Source organism: Podospora pseudocomata, chromosome 3, assembly GCF_035222375.1.
Source record: "Podospora pseudocomata strain CBS 415.72m chromosome 3, whole genome shotgun sequence".
Lineage (NCBI taxonomy): Eukaryota > Fungi > Ascomycota > Sordariomycetes > Sordariales > Podosporaceae > Podospora > Podospora pseudocomata.
In genome coordinates, this window is record NC_085887.1 from 1,183,648 (window position 1) to 1,200,536 (window position 16,889).

The 16,889-nt window shown below is 51.1% G+C and overlaps 6 protein-coding genes across 6 annotated transcripts; 3 read left to right on the forward strand and 3 right to left on the reverse strand.

Annotated features, from left to right (window-relative positions):
* Nucleotides 1–94: 94 nt before the first annotated feature.
* QC762_303280 (uncharacterized protein) lies at nucleotides 95–3,072 on the forward strand (the record flags this gene model as incomplete). Its single annotated transcript, XM_062888626.1, is given in 9 exon segments — nucleotides 95–551; nucleotides 611–880; nucleotides 934–1,169; nucleotides 1,192–1,313; nucleotides 1,374–1,675; nucleotides 1,690–2,025; nucleotides 2,109–2,700; nucleotides 2,782–2,886; nucleotides 2,952–3,072. The coding sequence occupies 9 exon segments, from the start codon at nucleotides 377–379 to the stop codon at nucleotides 3,070–3,072; spliced, it is 2,259 nt and encodes a 752-aa protein (XP_062744523.1). The 5' UTR covers nucleotides 95–376.
* A 100-nt stretch (nucleotides 3,073–3,172) lies between these two features.
* Nucleotides 3,173–4,930, forward strand: QC762_303290 (uncharacterized protein; the record flags this gene model as incomplete). Its single annotated transcript, XM_062888627.1, has 4 exons — nucleotides 3,173–3,260; nucleotides 3,351–3,408; nucleotides 3,482–4,039; nucleotides 4,261–4,930. 3 exons carry the CDS (start codon nucleotides 3,173–3,175, stop codon nucleotides 3,870–3,872), a joined length of 537 nt encoding a protein of 178 aa, XP_062744524.1. The 3' UTR covers nucleotides 3,873–4,039; nucleotides 4,261–4,930.
* A 157-nt stretch (nucleotides 4,931–5,087) lies between these two features.
* On the forward strand, nucleotides 5,088–8,630 carry QC762_303300 (uncharacterized protein). The gene is made up of 4 exons (XM_062888628.1): nucleotides 5,088–5,597; nucleotides 5,652–5,830; nucleotides 5,882–6,921; nucleotides 6,976–8,630. Exons 1-4 carry the CDS (start codon nucleotides 5,306–5,308, stop codon nucleotides 8,282–8,284), a joined length of 2,820 nt encoding a protein of 939 aa, XP_062744525.1. The 5' UTR covers nucleotides 5,088–5,305; the 3' UTR covers nucleotides 8,285–8,630.
* Nucleotides 8,631–8,776: 146 nt separating this feature from the next.
* QC762_303310 (uncharacterized protein) lies at nucleotides 8,777–10,522 on the reverse strand (the record flags this gene model as incomplete). The annotated part of the gene is made up of 2 exons (XM_062888629.1): nucleotides 8,777–10,278; nucleotides 10,333–10,522. The coding sequence occupies 2 exons, from the start codon at nucleotides 10,520–10,522 to the stop codon at nucleotides 9,068–9,070; spliced, it is 1,401 nt and encodes a 466-aa protein (XP_062744526.1). The 3' UTR covers nucleotides 8,777–9,067.
* A 1,475-nt stretch (nucleotides 10,523–11,997) lies between these two features.
* QC762_0051200 (uncharacterized protein) lies at nucleotides 11,998–12,430 on the reverse strand (the record flags this gene model as incomplete). The annotated part of the gene is made up of 2 exons (XM_062883504.1): nucleotides 12,249–12,430; nucleotides 11,998–12,156 (listed from the first exon to the last, which is right to left on the reverse strand). Exons 1-2 carry the CDS (start codon nucleotides 12,315–12,317, stop codon nucleotides 11,998–12,000), a joined length of 228 nt encoding a protein of 75 aa, XP_062744527.1. The 5' UTR covers nucleotides 12,318–12,430.
* Nucleotides 12,431–13,382: 952 nt separating this feature from the next.
* Nucleotides 13,383–15,662, reverse strand: QC762_0051210 (uncharacterized protein; the record flags this gene model as incomplete). Its single annotated transcript, XM_062883505.1, has 2 exons — nucleotides 14,870–15,662; nucleotides 13,383–14,818 (listed from the first exon to the last, which is right to left on the reverse strand). Exons 1-2 carry the CDS (start codon nucleotides 15,018–15,020, stop codon nucleotides 13,383–13,385), a joined length of 1,587 nt encoding a protein of 528 aa, XP_062744528.1. The 5' UTR covers nucleotides 15,021–15,662.
* Nucleotides 15,663–16,889: the final 1,227 nt, after the last annotated feature.

Consider the following 16,889-nt stretch of genomic DNA (forward strand, 5'->3'; position numbering starts at 1 on the left):
CAAATCAAATCATTATTCTTATCTTGCAGGCGCCCCAAAAGTATTGTCGGCAAATGATACGCCGTCATTGCTCAGCCTTATGCGGGGCGAGCACCATCGCCCTTCGTGGTGTTCTAGTTTTGGAAAATGCAGTTTTGGAATTGTCAGGAGGTGTTGGCTTGAGGCTTGGCGAACATGACGCCAGCCTTTCTAACGGGGGTCTCGTTCCTCTCGGCTCTTCTTCCTGGCTCCCTCTGGCATTATCTTTCTTCTTGTCCTTTTATCTTACGGCTTCGCTTGATCACTGCCTGTTGGATCATACTCTCGCGTTCATAGCTCTTTTCACCACACACCAACTTCTCTACCCCGGGGTCAATTTGACGCTATCAACTTGATAATGACAGTTTCTCAGACCTTGGAAAACGGACAGCCGCCTTGTAATGAGCAAATTCAGGCCCCAGAGTCCTGTGTTGCTTGCCAACTCACAAACAAGAAAGTCTGGACTTGCGTCCAATGTGGGCATTATACCTTTTGCGATGACTACTGGGACAAAGAGCGCCCTCATGGTCCTGGTACGCCGACAAGATAGGTCCGTTGAGTAAGCAGACTCGTTTCGGATAATTTTCAACAGGTGCTAGGGGTTTCAACAACCGTCCACACGAAAAGGTTGACCCGGCATTTGTTGAACGTCTTGAACGTATCTTCGGCGAAGGGAGGAGTAAGGAAGACCAAGCAGAATTATTCGATACTGATGCGGAAACCATGTGGTTTGGTGTGAACAAGAGCAGCGATGAATCGTTTCTCGACTATTCAGACCGCTTGATTGCTATAATGTTGGAAAGTGATGGGTTCAGCACGTCAGATCGTTATCCGCAGTTGATCTCCTTTGTTGGCAAAACAGGTACATCGAACATGCAGTCCTGATCCTCCTAAACTTATCGCTAACAACAGCAGGTAAGGGTAAGAGCACAGTCATCGGCCGCGAGCAAGCGAGTATTGTGGGCACCAAATCCTTTCCTGCGCCCGTGAACGGTCTAACCGACGACCTCATATCGACTTCTGGAGACGTCCACCTTTATGTCGACCCAGCTACTCATCATGAGAAACACCCCGTCTTACTTGCCGACTGCGAAGGCCTGGGTGGCGGCCAAAGTGTACCAAGAGCCAAGGAACATCAGAGCAGTAGAAAGGTCTGCACGGCGAAAGTTCCAGCGAAAGATCGGGTGGGCCAAAGACTCCAGAACCTCCTCCAGGGTGTATGCTGTGAAGTGTTTGTTTCCTCGAATACTTTACACATTCTCGGACGTCATTGTGTTTGTGGTTCAGGAACCTAGGTAAATCACTTATGCAATATCCACGTGGATTTCTACTGACCTGCTTTTCTTGATACCAAGGAGGACATTTCAATCAGATGTTCTGGTGAACTTGGTGGAATGGGCGTATTCCTCTATCGAGAAAGCTGTTAATCAACCAGTTCTACCTCATCTCATCATTACACTAAACCGAACCGACAATGCCATCAATGAGGAGCAATGGGACCTTCGCACCGCTACAGATATGCTACTAGCGGCTCAACAAGATATCACGCAGGTTCCCGAACTTATCAGAATTGTTCAGGGGCTAAAGCTCAGCGGCCACAGTGTGAAGTCCGCAAAAGAGCTTCTCGAATGCTTTTACCAGTCCATTACAGTTGTTCGTATTCAACCACAGGACGATATATGCAGATCGATGAACAAATCGGTAAACTCTACAATACAATTAGAGACAGGGCCACGAGTTCGCACACAGAGAAGAGGTCCATACGTATGGCGCTTAATGCGGAAAAGCTCCACCAATTCATGAACGCCGCATACGATTACTTTTCAGAGAACCTCGATAAGCCGTTCGACTTTGTCAAGGAGGCCTTACACCTTGACCCCATGCCTCACGACTTTCAGGGCCATATGCTACACCTTGTACTCGCCGTTCGCAACGGAATGAGTGGTATGGGATATCCCAACACCGAGCGCCAGCTCCTGGAGAAGGTGAAGTCCCTGCTCGCATCCTGTATGACACTTGTTATCACTCGAACAATCCCACAGGTGAGAAGTTTGATCTCTGAGTTAGGTAATTTAGTAACTAGCTGACAGATATTGCAGGGACAATCAAGGACCTCTTGAATAACACGTTTCGCAAACCAGCGAGAATGGCTTTTGAAGAGCTCTGTGACAAATGGCTACCTTGTGGCTTTGAAAGCAACGGTTATACGTGTTGCAACGTCCGATTTGCCCATGTTAAGGGTCACCAGGCCTCGAATGGCAAAATATTTCAGAAGGGGCCATATCAACCAAGCATCACTGACGACCAGTTCGAGGGGTGGTTTAATGGAATCGGTGCAGAGCTGAAGAAGATGATGGAAGAGCTCCCACGTGCCGGAAGCGAAAAGGACAATGCTTGGGGTAAGCATCTTCAGCGCTTGGAGCGGTTTTATGACGACAACTCAAAGCTCTCCCACTCGGAAAATGTCAGCCACGGGACTTGTTTTTGCTGCATCAACAACGTTCCAGAGCATGTCTTGCCTTGCGGGCATATTTTGTGCACCGAGTGTGTTAGCGCCCTTGGTGATCATAAAGAACGGGACATCATGCTCGTCAGATATTGCCTTCGCCGCCACACGCATAATTGGGACAGGGATCCAGTTCAGATTAGGTTCAAGCCAGAGGGTGCTGGAAAACGTGCTTTGTGTCTAGATGGGCAAATCTTACATCACACCCTCTCATGTCCCTGTTCCATGTACACTCACTGACAATCTCCATTTATCAGAAGTGGTGTACGGGGTCTTGTTGAGTTGATCATGCTGGAGGAATTACAGAAACTCCTCAACAACATCCCCGTGCAAAACTTTTTTGATCTGATTGTGGGTACCAGGTAAGTTCATATTGCTCTCAGCTTGCCACCATCAGGCATTGTGAAGCTAACTATGAACTCTTTAGCACCGGAGGAATCGTTTCTCTCGGCCTGGGCGTAAAAGATCTTCCTGTATCAGAGTGCATACGCGATTTCAAGGACCTCTGTGGGAAGGCGTTCACCCCCCGAAGACTGAAAAAGCTGTGAAGCAGCTGGTACAGGACAAGACCTCTCAAAGAAGGGGTGCAGGGAGTCTTCGGGGAGGACTCTTTACTATTTGGTGACAAACACAAGGGACCTCGGTTGCATGTCAAAGTTGCGATCAGGGAAGTCTCACAAGCCGATCCTGCTAACCAACTACAACGTCACCGGCCCCAAACGCGAGAAGTTTAGGCGTATGTGGTATTCGTTCTTTGCCTGCTCTTCCCTTCTGGAACATACCCCAGCTAGGAACCTCAGGTAATCAAGGTACTAACTGATCATAGCGAACTACGAAATTCTGCGTTTGGCAAATCCCAAGAATGAGATAAAGGTCTGGGAAGCGTAAGTCCCCCTTTCACTCAATCTGCAATTATTTCGCACATGATTAATTTATTGATCGCCCTGCTCACAACAGTGCGTTGGCAACATCGGCTGCACCTCCCTACTTCAAGCCGTATGTTCAACCTACTACTGGGAAATTTTTCGTAGATGGAGGTTTGCATTACAATTGTCCCGCTTGGGTTGCTCATCATGAGCGTCAGATTCTATGGAAGGATGTCCAATATCAACAGCCCGATGTACTGCTATCTCCCGGAACTGGTCTGGGTACCAGTAAGGATGCTGTAACTAACCAGGTCCCCCAGCCAACAAAAAGAGGGTTTCACAACTTGGTCAACATCATCCTCGGTATGGCTCAGGGCCAACTGAACAGTGAGAAGGCCTGGGACGATTTACTACGCGCATATCGCCATAACCGACAATCCCGAAGACCGGGCACGCTATATCAGACTCAATGTTATGTTTGATATAAGACCGGGTCTAAACAAGGTTGACCAACTGGATCTGTTGGAGACAACAACTCGTCTAAGTGCCAGAGGGAGCCTCGAACTGAGAGACGCGGCCGATAGGCTGATTGCGAGTTCATTTTGCCTCTAGAGGGAAGGCCCTGTGATCAAGGGCCGTGTTTGCAAAGGTATGTGTTGGCTGTCCCATTGTTTCCCATATCACCACACCTTGGAGAGACACACCCATCCTGCAGCTCGATTTATGCCGGCGTTTTAGACGAGTGCCATAGACCTCGCATCCCCCCCGAAAACAAGCTTCATGACTGGAAGCTGAAATCATGACAGCTTTGCCATTTTTTGATGGACGTTGTGATTTCCAAGTGAAAACCTACTAATATGTCCACGACAGGTTCCATCCGCTGCAGATTCGACCCCGGGAGCGATGATGCCAAATCCCTCGGCACTCTGCTTTTCAGCCGTATCACGCCCGATTTTGAGCCACATTTCTTGCTTCAGACCGATTACCGCCAGCATAAAGAGTAAACCAAAAAGATTGCCATCAGACAAGAAATGTGGACCGAGATGTGCAGAAGCGGAAAATTCGAGGTCGAGGTCGAGATTGAAAGAGCCTCCTCCGGCCCTGTTCGCCTCTCCATTGGCCTTCGCGCGCCTACACCAGGCCAAACTTCTCCAAGTTATTTATCCATTAGCGGATTTCCCAGACGACTATATTACGAAACTGTCAGAAGATCTATGTCGACTCAACCACATGACAATGACTCACCCTCAATGGTCGGGCGAGCAAATACATCATGGAACTTTTTATCTCTGGCCAGACCAGATGACAGCCCCATACTGATGACCACCCAAAGCACCCCAAGGGATCTGGAAAGAAGGCCTGCACAGGAGACATATGATGCCTCTACGCTTGATCGGCCTCGAAGTCGTGCATGAGTGCGTATGAGCCGAGGAGTTGGATATAGGTGTTTTTCTGGCGTTCTCTAGGGCCCAATCGGGTTATCTGCAAGGTTTAAAGACTATCTTCTATAGAATATCGACTATATCCTGACATATAGCGACTACATCTTTCCAATTGAACTTGGGTATCCAACATGTCAGGGGGTGACATTGAAGGAGGCCGTTAATCAACAGGCTTGGTGTCACGTGATTGCGCGTCAGCCCCTCCAAATTTTCGCGTTTGGCACTTGCGCTTGAGTGACAGTTTCCAAATTGGCGGGACTGCGACCCCGGTCGACCTGCGACGTCATTCACGATTGGGTCATTTCCCGCCCCAATTGTGCATTTAGAGTTTCGTGGGGGCTTGCTGCCATCCGAACTCCTCTTTATTCTATTTTTCGCCGGACCCCGAGCTTGTGCTTCTCTTCAGCTACGAGACCACTGCACTGGCAGTTCGCCACGTCTGGCGTCTAGCGTCTAGCGCGTTTGAACTCAACATGCCGCCTCGCAAACGTGCCTCCGACGACAGCGGGTGGACGCCCCCCGCCAAAGCCCTGCGTCTCACGTTTTCGCAGCCCTCACCTCCTTCGCAACCGTCCACTTCTTCACAGCCGTCAACTTCTTCGCAGCCGCCAAGCTATTCGCAGCCCACAGCCGCCGAGCGAGAGGCATTCCAGAATCCTCCTCTGAGTCTTCCCGAGCAAGCTGAGCTTATCGCCCTCACTCAGGCTGACGATGAGCCGCTCACTCAGACTGACGATGAACAGCTGGAGCTCTACGGTGGCTTTGGTAGGTACACTCTGCCCCATCAGTATAAAAGGCCTACTAACACGCTTCCGCCAGCCTCAAAAATTGTCGGTGTGAGATACTACAATGGTGTCGTGACGATTGGCGAGGTCGTTGTTTCCAAGCGAGAGCCCTCCAACCAGTACGATGAAAATGCCATTCGCATCGACAATGTGTTTGGCATGCAAGTCGGTCACATTCCCCGCAATGTCGCGTCCAGGCTTGCTCCATACATGGTACGTCTTCCCGGGCCCACGAGCTTGTCGATATCCCCTAACAAACTGTAGGACGCTGGAGACATTGACATTGAGGTTGTCGTCAGCGGGCCTAAAGAATACTATGAATGCCCAGTCCAGATCAACATCTACGGGACGAGTCACCCCGCGCGTCGCCTTGCTTTGGAGGACCGTCTCAAGAAAGACAGGCTGCTCAAGGCCACCCAGTTGAAGACTACCCGGAAGCAGAATGAGCTACAGCGTCAGGCTGCCGAGAATGAGCTGCGCCGTCAATATGCGGAGAATGGATGGCGTCCATCTATGGGTTTGAAGAGCGACAGGTCTGCCGTGGGATTGCCCGTTCCGGCTCCGGCTCCGGCGTCGGAAACCAATCTAGAGGACCTCACCAAGGCCAGTCAGTCCGTGAATGTTCGGCCAACTGGTGGAGGTTTTGTCCAGACGCTGGCCTTAAGCGAGGAGCAGCTCTCGAAAATGCCCCTAGCTGAGCAACCCAAGTCCATCAAGGCCAAATTGCTGCCATATCAGCTCCAAGGTCTTGCTTGGCTGACCGCGAAGGAAAACCCAACCTTCCCGCAACCTGGCTCCCCAGACTCGGTACAGCTTTGGAAACGCGATGCCAAGGGTAACTACAACAATCTTGGCACCAACATCACCGTTGCAACGCCCCCTTCTCTTCTGTCAGGAGGAATCCTGGCCGATGATATGGGTTTAGGCAAGACTTTGCAATTCATCAGTCTGATCATGACTGGAGGGCCCGGAACCACGCTTATTGTGGCGCCTGTGAGCGTAATAAGCAACTGGGAGCAACAGATTCAGCGCCATGTCCACGAGAAGGACGCCCCCAAGGTTCTTATCCATCACGGTACGACCAGGCAGACCACTGCCAAGGCATTAAAGGAGTACGGTGTTGTCATTACAAGCTATGGTACCTTGGCTAGCGAGGCTTCTGCCAAAGGACCGCTTTCTCAGATTGAGTGGCGCCGGATTGTTCTCGATGAAGGTCACACCATTCGCAACGCCAAGACCAAGGCTGCTTTGGCCGCTTGCCAGCTCAAGGCGCAGTCACGATGGGTTCTGACGGGAACCCCCATGTATGTCATTTGATGCTGTGCCCATTCTCACGAGCTGTTGCTAACTATTTCCAGCATCAACAACATCCGAGATCTGCACTCTCTGCTTAGATTCCTCCGCATCACTGGTGGTATCGAGCAACCAGAAGTGTTCAACATGGTGATTGGTAGACCTCTAGCGCTTAAGCAGCGTCGCGCCGTGTCTCTTCTTCAGCACCTTATGAATGATATTTGTCTCCGTCGTCTCAAGGACATGAAGTTTGTGGACCTCAAGCTTCCGGCCAAGACCGAGTACATCCACCGTATCACCTTCTGGGAGGATGAGAAGAAGAAATACGACGCTTTGCTTTCTGAAGCGCAGGGCGCGCTGAGGGATTTCCAGAGCCGCAAGAAAGGGCCTGGTGCCGAGAAGAATAGATTCCAGAGTGTGCTTGAGAGACTTTTGCGTCTTCGCCAAACGTGTGTGTTCTCGTCTGTTTGTATTGTGACTTTCGCACTAACATGCCACAGCTGCAATCACTGGACACTGTGCAAGGATCGCATCACCGACCTTCTTCAGCTCCTCGAAGACAACGATGTCGTGCCACTCAACGCCAAGAACCGCGCCCTTTTGCAGCAGGCCCTCCAATTGTTCATAGAAAGCCAAGAGGAGTGTCCTGTTTGCTTCGAGGCCATGAAGAGCCCGGTCATCACTCACTGCAAGCATGCTTTCTGTCGGCCTTGCATTTCCAAGGTGATTGAAATCCAGGGCAAGTGCCCTATGTGTCGGGCTAGCCTGTCCGAAGACAACTTGGTTGAGCCCGCACCTGAAAAGGGCATCGAAGAAATGGAGGTGGACAACCTCGACCGTGAGACCAAGAGCTCCAAAACCGAAGCCTTGCTCAAGATTTTGCAAGCTACCCTGAAGAAGGAGGGGTCAAAAGTCATCATCTTCAGCCAGTGGACCTCCTTCCTCAATGTCATCCAGCGTCAGCTTGACGAGGCTGGGTACACCTACACTCGTATTGACGGCAGCATGAACGCCACCAAACGTGACGTGGCTATCAAGGCTCTTGACGAGGACCCCAAAACAAGGATCATGCTGGCTAGTTTGGCGGTCTGCAGTGTGGGATTGAACTTGGTGTCTGCTGATACTGTCGTTTTGGCAGATAGCTGGTGGGCGCCTGCGATTGAGGATCAGGCGGTCGATCGTGTGCATCGGTTGGGGCAGACGCGGGAGACGACGGTGTGGAGGTTGGTGATGGAGGGGACGGTGGAGGAGAGGGTGCTGGACATCCAGGCGGAGAAGAGGGAGTTGGTGGGGAAGGCGTTCCAGGAAAGGGAGAAGAAGGGGGAGAAGAGGAAGGAGACGAGGATGGCGGACGTGATGAAGTTGCTTTCTTGAGGGGTGAGGGGATTTGGTGTTTGTTATGAGGTGCTAGTATTGCTAGATACCTGTGCGGGGATATTATGGTTTGTTAATGGGGGTATGTTGGGCAAGATATCCTGTGTGTTTTATGGGTGGATTTATGGTCGGCGGGTCATTTGCTAGAGGTTAATGCGGGTAGAAGGATACTGGGTGGTGTGTATAGTTGGTTGTAGTCTTTGCCAAGATTTAGCTTTCTGTTTAGCTGGTAGGCATGTAATTTTTTCTTTCCCGGTACATAACTTATCTCTGCCATAGCTTTGTAGTTACTATTGCCTGTTAGCTTGACAGAGCATTTGTATGTTGTACAACTCATCATTCTTCAACTTGCAATGTTGTATGTGTATAGTGAGAGGAAGGCTATGAGGTCGCACGGTTGGACAAGACTGGCGGGCTGATAAAGACTGGTCAACTATCGTAGTTCTTCCTTTCATGACACCAGTGTTTACATATCTTGGACACGAAGAAACATCATGCATGTCATAACAGTCATTTCTTTTCCTTATTCTTTTCCTAAAATCTATCTGCCAGACCTATCCGAACCTGGTCCTGTCCGTCATAAAACCCGTCCCAAAAGCAAATGTACAACTGAAGATAAGTATGTTTGAAGAAGTGAAAGCCAACCCGTCCCATCCCATCCCTCCCAATGATCAAAGTAAACACCGACGACAAAAAAGTCCCTAAGAGTGTCTAAGGAGTGTGAGAATAGAAGTGAAAGATAAAAGTTGAACACCTGACGACGAGTCCAAAAAGCCCACCCACCTAGTCCCTCCCCGCCCTCCTCCTATAGTGTTTACTCTTCTTACACCCCTTCTTTCCCCCTCCAGTCGTCACCGGAGCCGCAGCCTCAGTAGTAGTCGCAGGCCTAGTAACAAGTGTAGTAGGAACAGGTGTCACAACCACCGCTTCTCCCGTCGTGGTAGGAGCAGGGACATTCTCTTCTTCTTCTTCTTCCTCCTCACCCTCACCCTCACCCTCACCATTCCCACCCTCATACCCCCCATCACCCCCTTCAACCGGCTCCGGCTCAGGGATCACAACCCCCGGCTCCTCCACCCCCGGACTAACCCCCACCCCGGGAATTCTCCCCGGCACGGGCGCCGAACTCTCACTCTCACTCCCCACCTTCTGCCCCTTATTCCTCGGCCCCTTCCAATCCCCACTCCGGCAACTATCCACAATCTTGTCACACTTCTTCTCCTGCCAGACTTTACACCCCCTCGAGCCGCTCGGCGGCGCAGAAGTATAACATTTATCCAACTGCGCCCAGCAGTCATCGCTCGCCTTCCAGCACTCATTCTCGTTGCTATAATCCGGCACTTCCTTTGCGCACCAGTTCGCGTTCTTGAGAATACAACCCGCTGGGATCACACCGTCGGTTTGCTTAGCGTTTGTGCTGGGGCCAGGACCAGATGGACGGAAAATAGCAGGCCCGACAACTTTGTAAGGTTTGGTATCAGGGTTGGATTCATAAACATTGTAGGTAACTCCCGGATCGGAGTACTTGACATGGCCGGGGATGGAGACTGATTTATCCGAGGGAATGGACACCGTTCCCGTGGTGGACCCCGACACAAACAACTGGGCGCAGTTGACAAAGAATTGGGGTCCTGAGCCGGAGATGTCGTGGATGGCGAGGATTTCTGAGCGGGCGAGGTAGTAACCTGTTGGCAAGCCGGAGGGGAGGGAGAAGGAGAGGAGGCCCTTGTCCGTGATGAGCTTCTTTGCTGACCATTGCTTGCGAGAGGAGTCATAGCCGTCGGAGTAGATCTTGAACCAGCCGCCGCCGGCAGGGTTTGTGGTGGCTATGTTGGAGACTTGCTTGAGGTAGATTGCTACTGAGCCAATGTGGGAGGGGTCGATGGGGCCGGCGCCCTTGGTGGGCTCGTCGGCCCATTCGCGGAAGGCAAAGGTGAGGGTTGAGCCCGCGGGTGCTGGGCAGGTGAAGGCCACGGGGGTGGCGCCTTCGAGGCCTGGGGGGAGGGTTAGATACTCGGGAAGTAGAAGGACAAAGGGGGGAGACATACCGCAGGCCATGTTGGCGTTGTTGATGCCTTCAATGGGAAAGGTGGCGCGGTCGGGGTTCTTGGACATGCGGATGCAAGTGCCATCACCTTGGTTGATGCCGTTGACGAAGACGGTAGTGAGGACTGTGTGAGCTGTTGCCAGGGAGGCAAAGGTGGTAGCCAGACTGGCTATGAAGAGGTTGGACCGCATCTTGGTGGGTGGCTCTCTGAGGATGTGATATTCTGTAAGCCAGCTGCCGAGGTTTGCAAGTCGAGTCGAAGTGAGTGGCGCTGAAAAGATCGAGGCGTCAAGAGGATGATCAACAATCCAGGCTATTGTCTCTGTCGAAGAGACTGTGAAAGAATAGGGAGAAACAAGAACCAAAAAGGAACGGCTGGCTCTTGATGCTCCAAACTGAAGCGAAGCGAAGGAATGACCAAAGATATACTTTTGTCAAAGCACGAGTAGAACTCCCAGAGTCGAAAAGAATGAATGACAGCCTGGTGTCAAAGAGGGAAAAGAGTCTCAGGACTGACTGAGGGACAAGAGAGGAAGCAAGCACCCGACCTGCTGGGACCAACTATGGTCTTATACAACAGGATGCACACGCAGTATGACAAACAAACAGCCGAGGAGAACCAACGCAACAATAATAGGGGGTGCAACCAACGAAGGGATCCCTACCACGAGAGCAAGGGACCGGAAAATTTACCTCACGTTCCTGTGCATCCATACTGTGTGCATGCAGGTACCGAGATCCTCCCTGCCACTTACATGTAAATCCTCCCGGCGTAGCCATCCAAGAGCACCGATCCGGAGGTAGGGTCGGGATGTTTCCCCAGGGGTCATCCATCCAACACAGCGTACAGTCAGAAAAAGAATCCAGCCGTAAAGGACTCGGTTTGTTTGTCGTGAGCAAACAACCCCTTATGATTGGCGCCCACCTCCTGGACCACCTCGGCACCTCCCAACGCCACTGTTTGAACCTAAGCCATCCGCCTGCATATCACAAAAGGGGGGCTAACAATCGCGGGGTGGAAGCTGCGGGAATCCGTTTGCTTGGTTGTGCGACGTCATCCCGTCATTCCCAATGGATTGACTCTCCTCTTTTTTTTTTGTTTACCCCTGGATTCTGGCTGCTGTTGAAACACGCCGCCAAATGCAGGGGTAGCAGAGAGGTTTTTGTTTTCCTCCGAAGTTGGTGCGGGAACATGCAGATCAGTAGATCGTCCGTCCCTCCACTCCGGTGGTCCAGGTCCGTGGATTCCAAGACATTGGTGTTTCGTAACTTCTCAGCTGGGAGAGAGCGGTGATGCGGCTCTGGTGGTGATGGTTTTGCGCTTCGAGAAGTTGCATCGGCGGCAATCTTGGTAGGTTTTAGCGGCGAGCGGCAATGGGGGAAGCTCGCCCAATCGTGGGTTAACCGCCGTGGTGGGTTCCTCTCTATTTTTGACGACGACCAGAACCCAGGCTAATAAATATCAGATTGCGAATGATCGTTCAACTGATGATGACAAGAGCGAGATTTCATCTATTTGACGGGCACAGCAGTTGTTAGCTTGTTACTGTCAGAATTGACACATACAGCAGCTACTGCTGGTGAATCGGCCTTCAGTCTCCGATGTCCGAGGTGCAGGTGAAGGGACTCGCGGAAAATGCTCCAAAAATGTGACACGACACGGCACTTATTTCCAGGCGCATTTTTCGCACAGGAGGTGATGTGAAAAGTTCCTCGAGAGCTGAGATGAGGAGGTGTGAAACGTAACAGTGCGGACGACGATTTGGTCGAGGCTGAAAGACTTGGTCTGATGAGCGGCGGCAGTAGCCGCAAGGAATGGGTATATCTACTGTCTTGGCGGTTGATCTTGAAGCAGTGAGGTCTAATAGAAGCCGCTGTCAATAAAGCTGATGGCTGGAAGGAATAATAGGTACTGACCACTGGAAATGAGCAGGCTGGGTTGCTCCCTCGTGCCTGCCCTCGAAGCAAGCCCTCCTTTGACCTCATTCATTCAGTCTCCCTCCATAAACTCGCACATCACTCAACTACCGCAACTCATGCAGCCAGCCTCCGACTCCAAAGCAGTGTAATCCATCACCATCTCAAACCCCTCATTCCACCATCTCCATCTCTTCCGCGTCCGATCCACAACCTCGATAGCCTCGCTTACACAGCACAAGTGTTTCCCCGGACGGAGCAACATACCTGCATCTGACACCAATATTGATCTCTCTTCAACTGCCGATCCTTCAGTGATTACAGTAGCCTCCCGTCAAAAGCACCCACCCGAACTCATTCACACATGGCTCACTCACTTGCGCACTCACCCATGGCTCACCCACTTACGCACTCATCCATGAACGAGACTTCTAATCCTCACTAAGCCACCGACATACGGCCGTGCGACCCTTTTCTGTTCCTCTGCCCAATCTTTCCTGCGATGTCTCAAGCCTACCTGCCTACCTTCCTTGATGTTGTCAGATCATGCCTAGCAGCCTAACCCGTCCCGAGTCCGACAAGACAAATCCAGACCTTTTACTTCGCTTATCATACCTACCTACCTACCCTACCAACTTATAACTCCGATGCTCGGCACTGCCCAACCATGACGATACCGACAAAACCCCAAGGGTGAACGTTAGTCATTCATCTCGATCACCAACAGGATTGGACAGTGGATCTGAGAGAGCAGAAGAAGGAAAACAAAACAGAACAAGGTAATGCATTGAACAAGAAGCAAGCGCCTAACCATCTATATAAAACCCATATATACCCATGAGACATTATTCCTTTCATCCTTGGATTTTCCCGGTGATTCATATCGATAGTCATAATCAGCCCTCTTTTCATATCTACCTCATGTAGCATACCCAAAGAAATTGCAAAAGAAAAAGGATCGCCAGAAAAGTTGTTATCGGAGTCTAAAAGGTACCCTCAATGGCGAAGAAAGAGGTGCAGTGGCGAAGAAAGAGGTGCAGTGGTGAAGAAAGAGGTGCAGTGGCGAAGCAAGAGGTGTGACGACATGCTGAGGGGTTGAGTGTCGAGAGCTCTCTTCGGAGAGCCAGGCGCTGATCAGCGGTCGTAGGTGTTCCTTGTCCAAACTGGAGTGTCCTCTTGATCCACTTCATGGGGTGCATCATATTCATCCACCACTAGATCCGGCCGAGGTGTGTAAGCCTGCTGGGAGGCCGAGGGATCGTTGGTGTGCATTCCAAACGCAACAGCAGTTTGACCGGCAGAAAATAAGCTGCCCGTGCCGGCCAGGGGAAGGCCATTGAGATGGTCGTTGATCCCAGATAGTGGCTCATGAGGCGCATGCATGTCGCCCATCAAAGAAGCCGGCCGAGTTGTAGAAGGCTGCTGGGAGGTTGAGGGATAGTTGATGTACAGTTGACCATGTCCAGCGGGAACCGCGGTCTGGCCAGAAATAAAGCTGGCACTAACGCCCAGAGGATAGCCTTCTAGATTGCCCTTGATGCCTGTAAGCGATCGGCCCATCTCATTTTGAGCAGCCACAAACTCAACATGACTGGATGCCGGTAGTGAAGCCACTCCAGTCGGGGTCTCAGAGGCCTGCGAGTAACTGAAGCCGTGAAAAGGAATCCCGTTGTGGGGGGGAGGGGGCAATAAAGCAGTGGGACTTCTGTTGCACCAGGCACAGCTCTCACTTTCTTTAGGAAGTGAGATGCCCAAGAGTGGCTCTGTCGGTATCGGCGAGGTGGGTAGGGAGTAGGATCCGAAGCCGAGCTTTTCAGCCCAGAGGACCAACAGTTCAATATCCTGAGCATTGAAATGGCGAGTCTCCAACACCTTCCTCAACACGAATGAGGTATGCGGCTGCCAATTGAAGTGTTCCACGTTGTTGCCCCGAGCCGTGAAGGCCTCGTACACACCATCTTGGCGCATCAGATTCCGGAAACGATTTGAAAAAGACCACTCGTGACCTACGACGATGTGGTTGGCGATGTGCTTGCAGTAGTCTTTAGCGGTTGCAGCAATTCTTGCAGGTTCGGAGGGGTCGGATACTATAAAGACCTCCCTGCAAACCTTTGCACCACATGCAAAGACGACCTGTGGGCATAATGCAGTTTTGCAGTCTTCCAGTAAGTCTTCCAGTTTCCCACAGTGAATCGTTTCATGGCCAGCCTCCTTCAGATGTTCTTTCATTCCATGAGTGGAGTCAAACGGCTTGCCGCAGCCGCTCTGGGGGCACTCCCACTGACAGTGGTTCTTGAGGTGAAAATTGAGCAAATGTGTGACAAGATCGGCTTTATACTTGAAGGGGGTAGTTTTCCCGATTTCCAAACACAGCATACAAAGAAGGGAGGCAAGGTCGGTGTCCTTGTCTGTCCGGGCTGAGGCAGGGGAGCGCGAGGACCGTTTGTAGCTAACGCGACGTGGCTTTCCTCGTTGGTGATGAGAGATGGGCAATGGCAGAGGCCTCTTAGGGTAAGGTGATGTTCTCTGATCAGAGCTGGCCGTAGCTGGGGAAACGCTTGAAGAAGGACCTGGACTTCCGTTAGTCACCGTCCTGAACTTCAGCATCGCAGGTGACTTACGTGAGGCGCCCTCCAACAGTGTATGGATTCCCGGTTGCTCTCCATGATCGGCAAGATGCTTTCCGATAGCCGTAAGAAGTTCGACAAGTTCGCTCCTTGTCAATTCACCTCGGGCTCTTTCAAGCCACATGTTGATCTTGGGTGAAGTCATTGTGAGCTGCTGAGATTGGTGCACCGAGTTCCAGGTTGGTAGTATTGGAGAGGGAACGGGACAATGCTCGACGATGGACTCTACCAGGTCCAGGTAGAAAATGAACAGGAACTGTCGAGTGAGGTCGAGTGTGTTCGCGGGTATCAATATGATAAGAAAAGTGATGTCTTTGGGATGGAGGCGTGGTCTCTTTGGAAGAGCAGAATAGATTTGGCGTCGTTGAGATGAGCCGTGAAGAGTGATGGTGTCTTTGGAGTCTTTGGAGTGGGAAGTGCGTATGTGTAGAGGGCGTGTCGCTTGGGAAAGGCGCAAAACAATATATTCAAGATAGCAAATCCCACGCTATTTAGACCGAAGGCATGGTATTTAAAAGATGAAGACTGTGCTTTTGAGCTGAAGGCGTAATTCAAAGATTGAAGGCGTGTCGAGCCGTGTTGAGATCCGGATTGTCAATAAAGAAGCGAATCCAGAATGAAGATGGTAATTAGAATAAGCTGGCGGAAAGACAGAAGACGATGAAATAGAGCCGAAATGAGGAGTTGTCGAATCTGCCAAGAAGCAAGTGAAGGTGGTGGTGGTGGTGGGTGAAGATGGGAAGAGAATGTGAACAGATCTGGTGAGGGTTCAAGGAATGAAAAGAAGTGGCTGCTCGATACGTTTTCCTTCATCCATCTCCCCCCCCCCCTCCCCTCCCCCCTCCCCGAGGATCCCGCCCTGAAAACTGAGGGTGAATTTGCACCACATCACCGCCATCTCAGTGACGGGACTTGGGGTTGTTGCAAGAGTATCTCCCGCGTGGTCAGTGCCAACCTGGAATTTCGCCACTATGTGCCAAGCCGGCGCAAAATCCCACCGCAGCTGGGAGGAATCTGGGGGACTCCAGCTAGCTACACTATTGTTACTATCAGTACCTACTACCTATTGCGTAGCTTGAGCAGTTCTACCTGAAGGAGACTATTTCAAGGTACAGAAAAGGCTCAGAGAGCATCAGAGGTGCTAAAGTACCACTGTGATTGACGAAACCACTTTCAACATCGCCATATATTTACAAACATTTTTTGCCTTGATTTTTTTGCTGTTCCAAAGCTTGGCCTTCAGGAAAGGTGACAAGCAAGAAAGCGTATGGAACGAAGTCGACCGACATCGCAAGATAAGTTGCGGTGTGCTTAGTGCAGCGGTAAAGATGGGTAGGTATCACCAATCACATCATGTGTGTGAGTTGATTCGATTGACTGAGCCGGGCTGAAGTGGGCTTTTTTTGTTAAAACGACACATGCGAACGTCTTCCGAAGGTTGACCTCGAGAAGGAGCGCGGATTATTTTCTCTGAACGTCACCCTCATTTCAAGCCCTTTCATCGGCAGAGGTTGTAAGTCGAGAAGCTCAGCTGGGCAAGAGGGTTGATATTGATGGTCCGCAGCGTGAGGCTCAGCAGTTCAGGGTTGACAGTTGTGCCGACCTGACCTGAGTGGCCAGCGCATGCCGATGGGAGACGCTCTGCAACAATACATCTCATCATCCCCCGATTGGACTTGCCATGCTTCAAAGGTGTTCCAATGTGTCATTTCTTTGGTGTAGTAAAACTAGCTGTCTGCATTTCTAGCCGCCATTGGTGTCCATTATCTAGAGTTCCCCTTCCGTTTTATCACTTTGTTGGCGATTTTGACAGTCATCAAACATCTCATCATCACCACTGGCAATGGGACAGGAGAGCGTACCTAGGTATCCATGCCCAATGTGCAATAGGAAAATTTTACTGTTGTTGCTCCGTGAAGACCACAAGTTCTAAGCTCTACTCTTCCAATATGCACATCTGACAGATAGGTACCCCTTCATTGCAAGCATCACGCCAACCATCCACAAGCTCTCA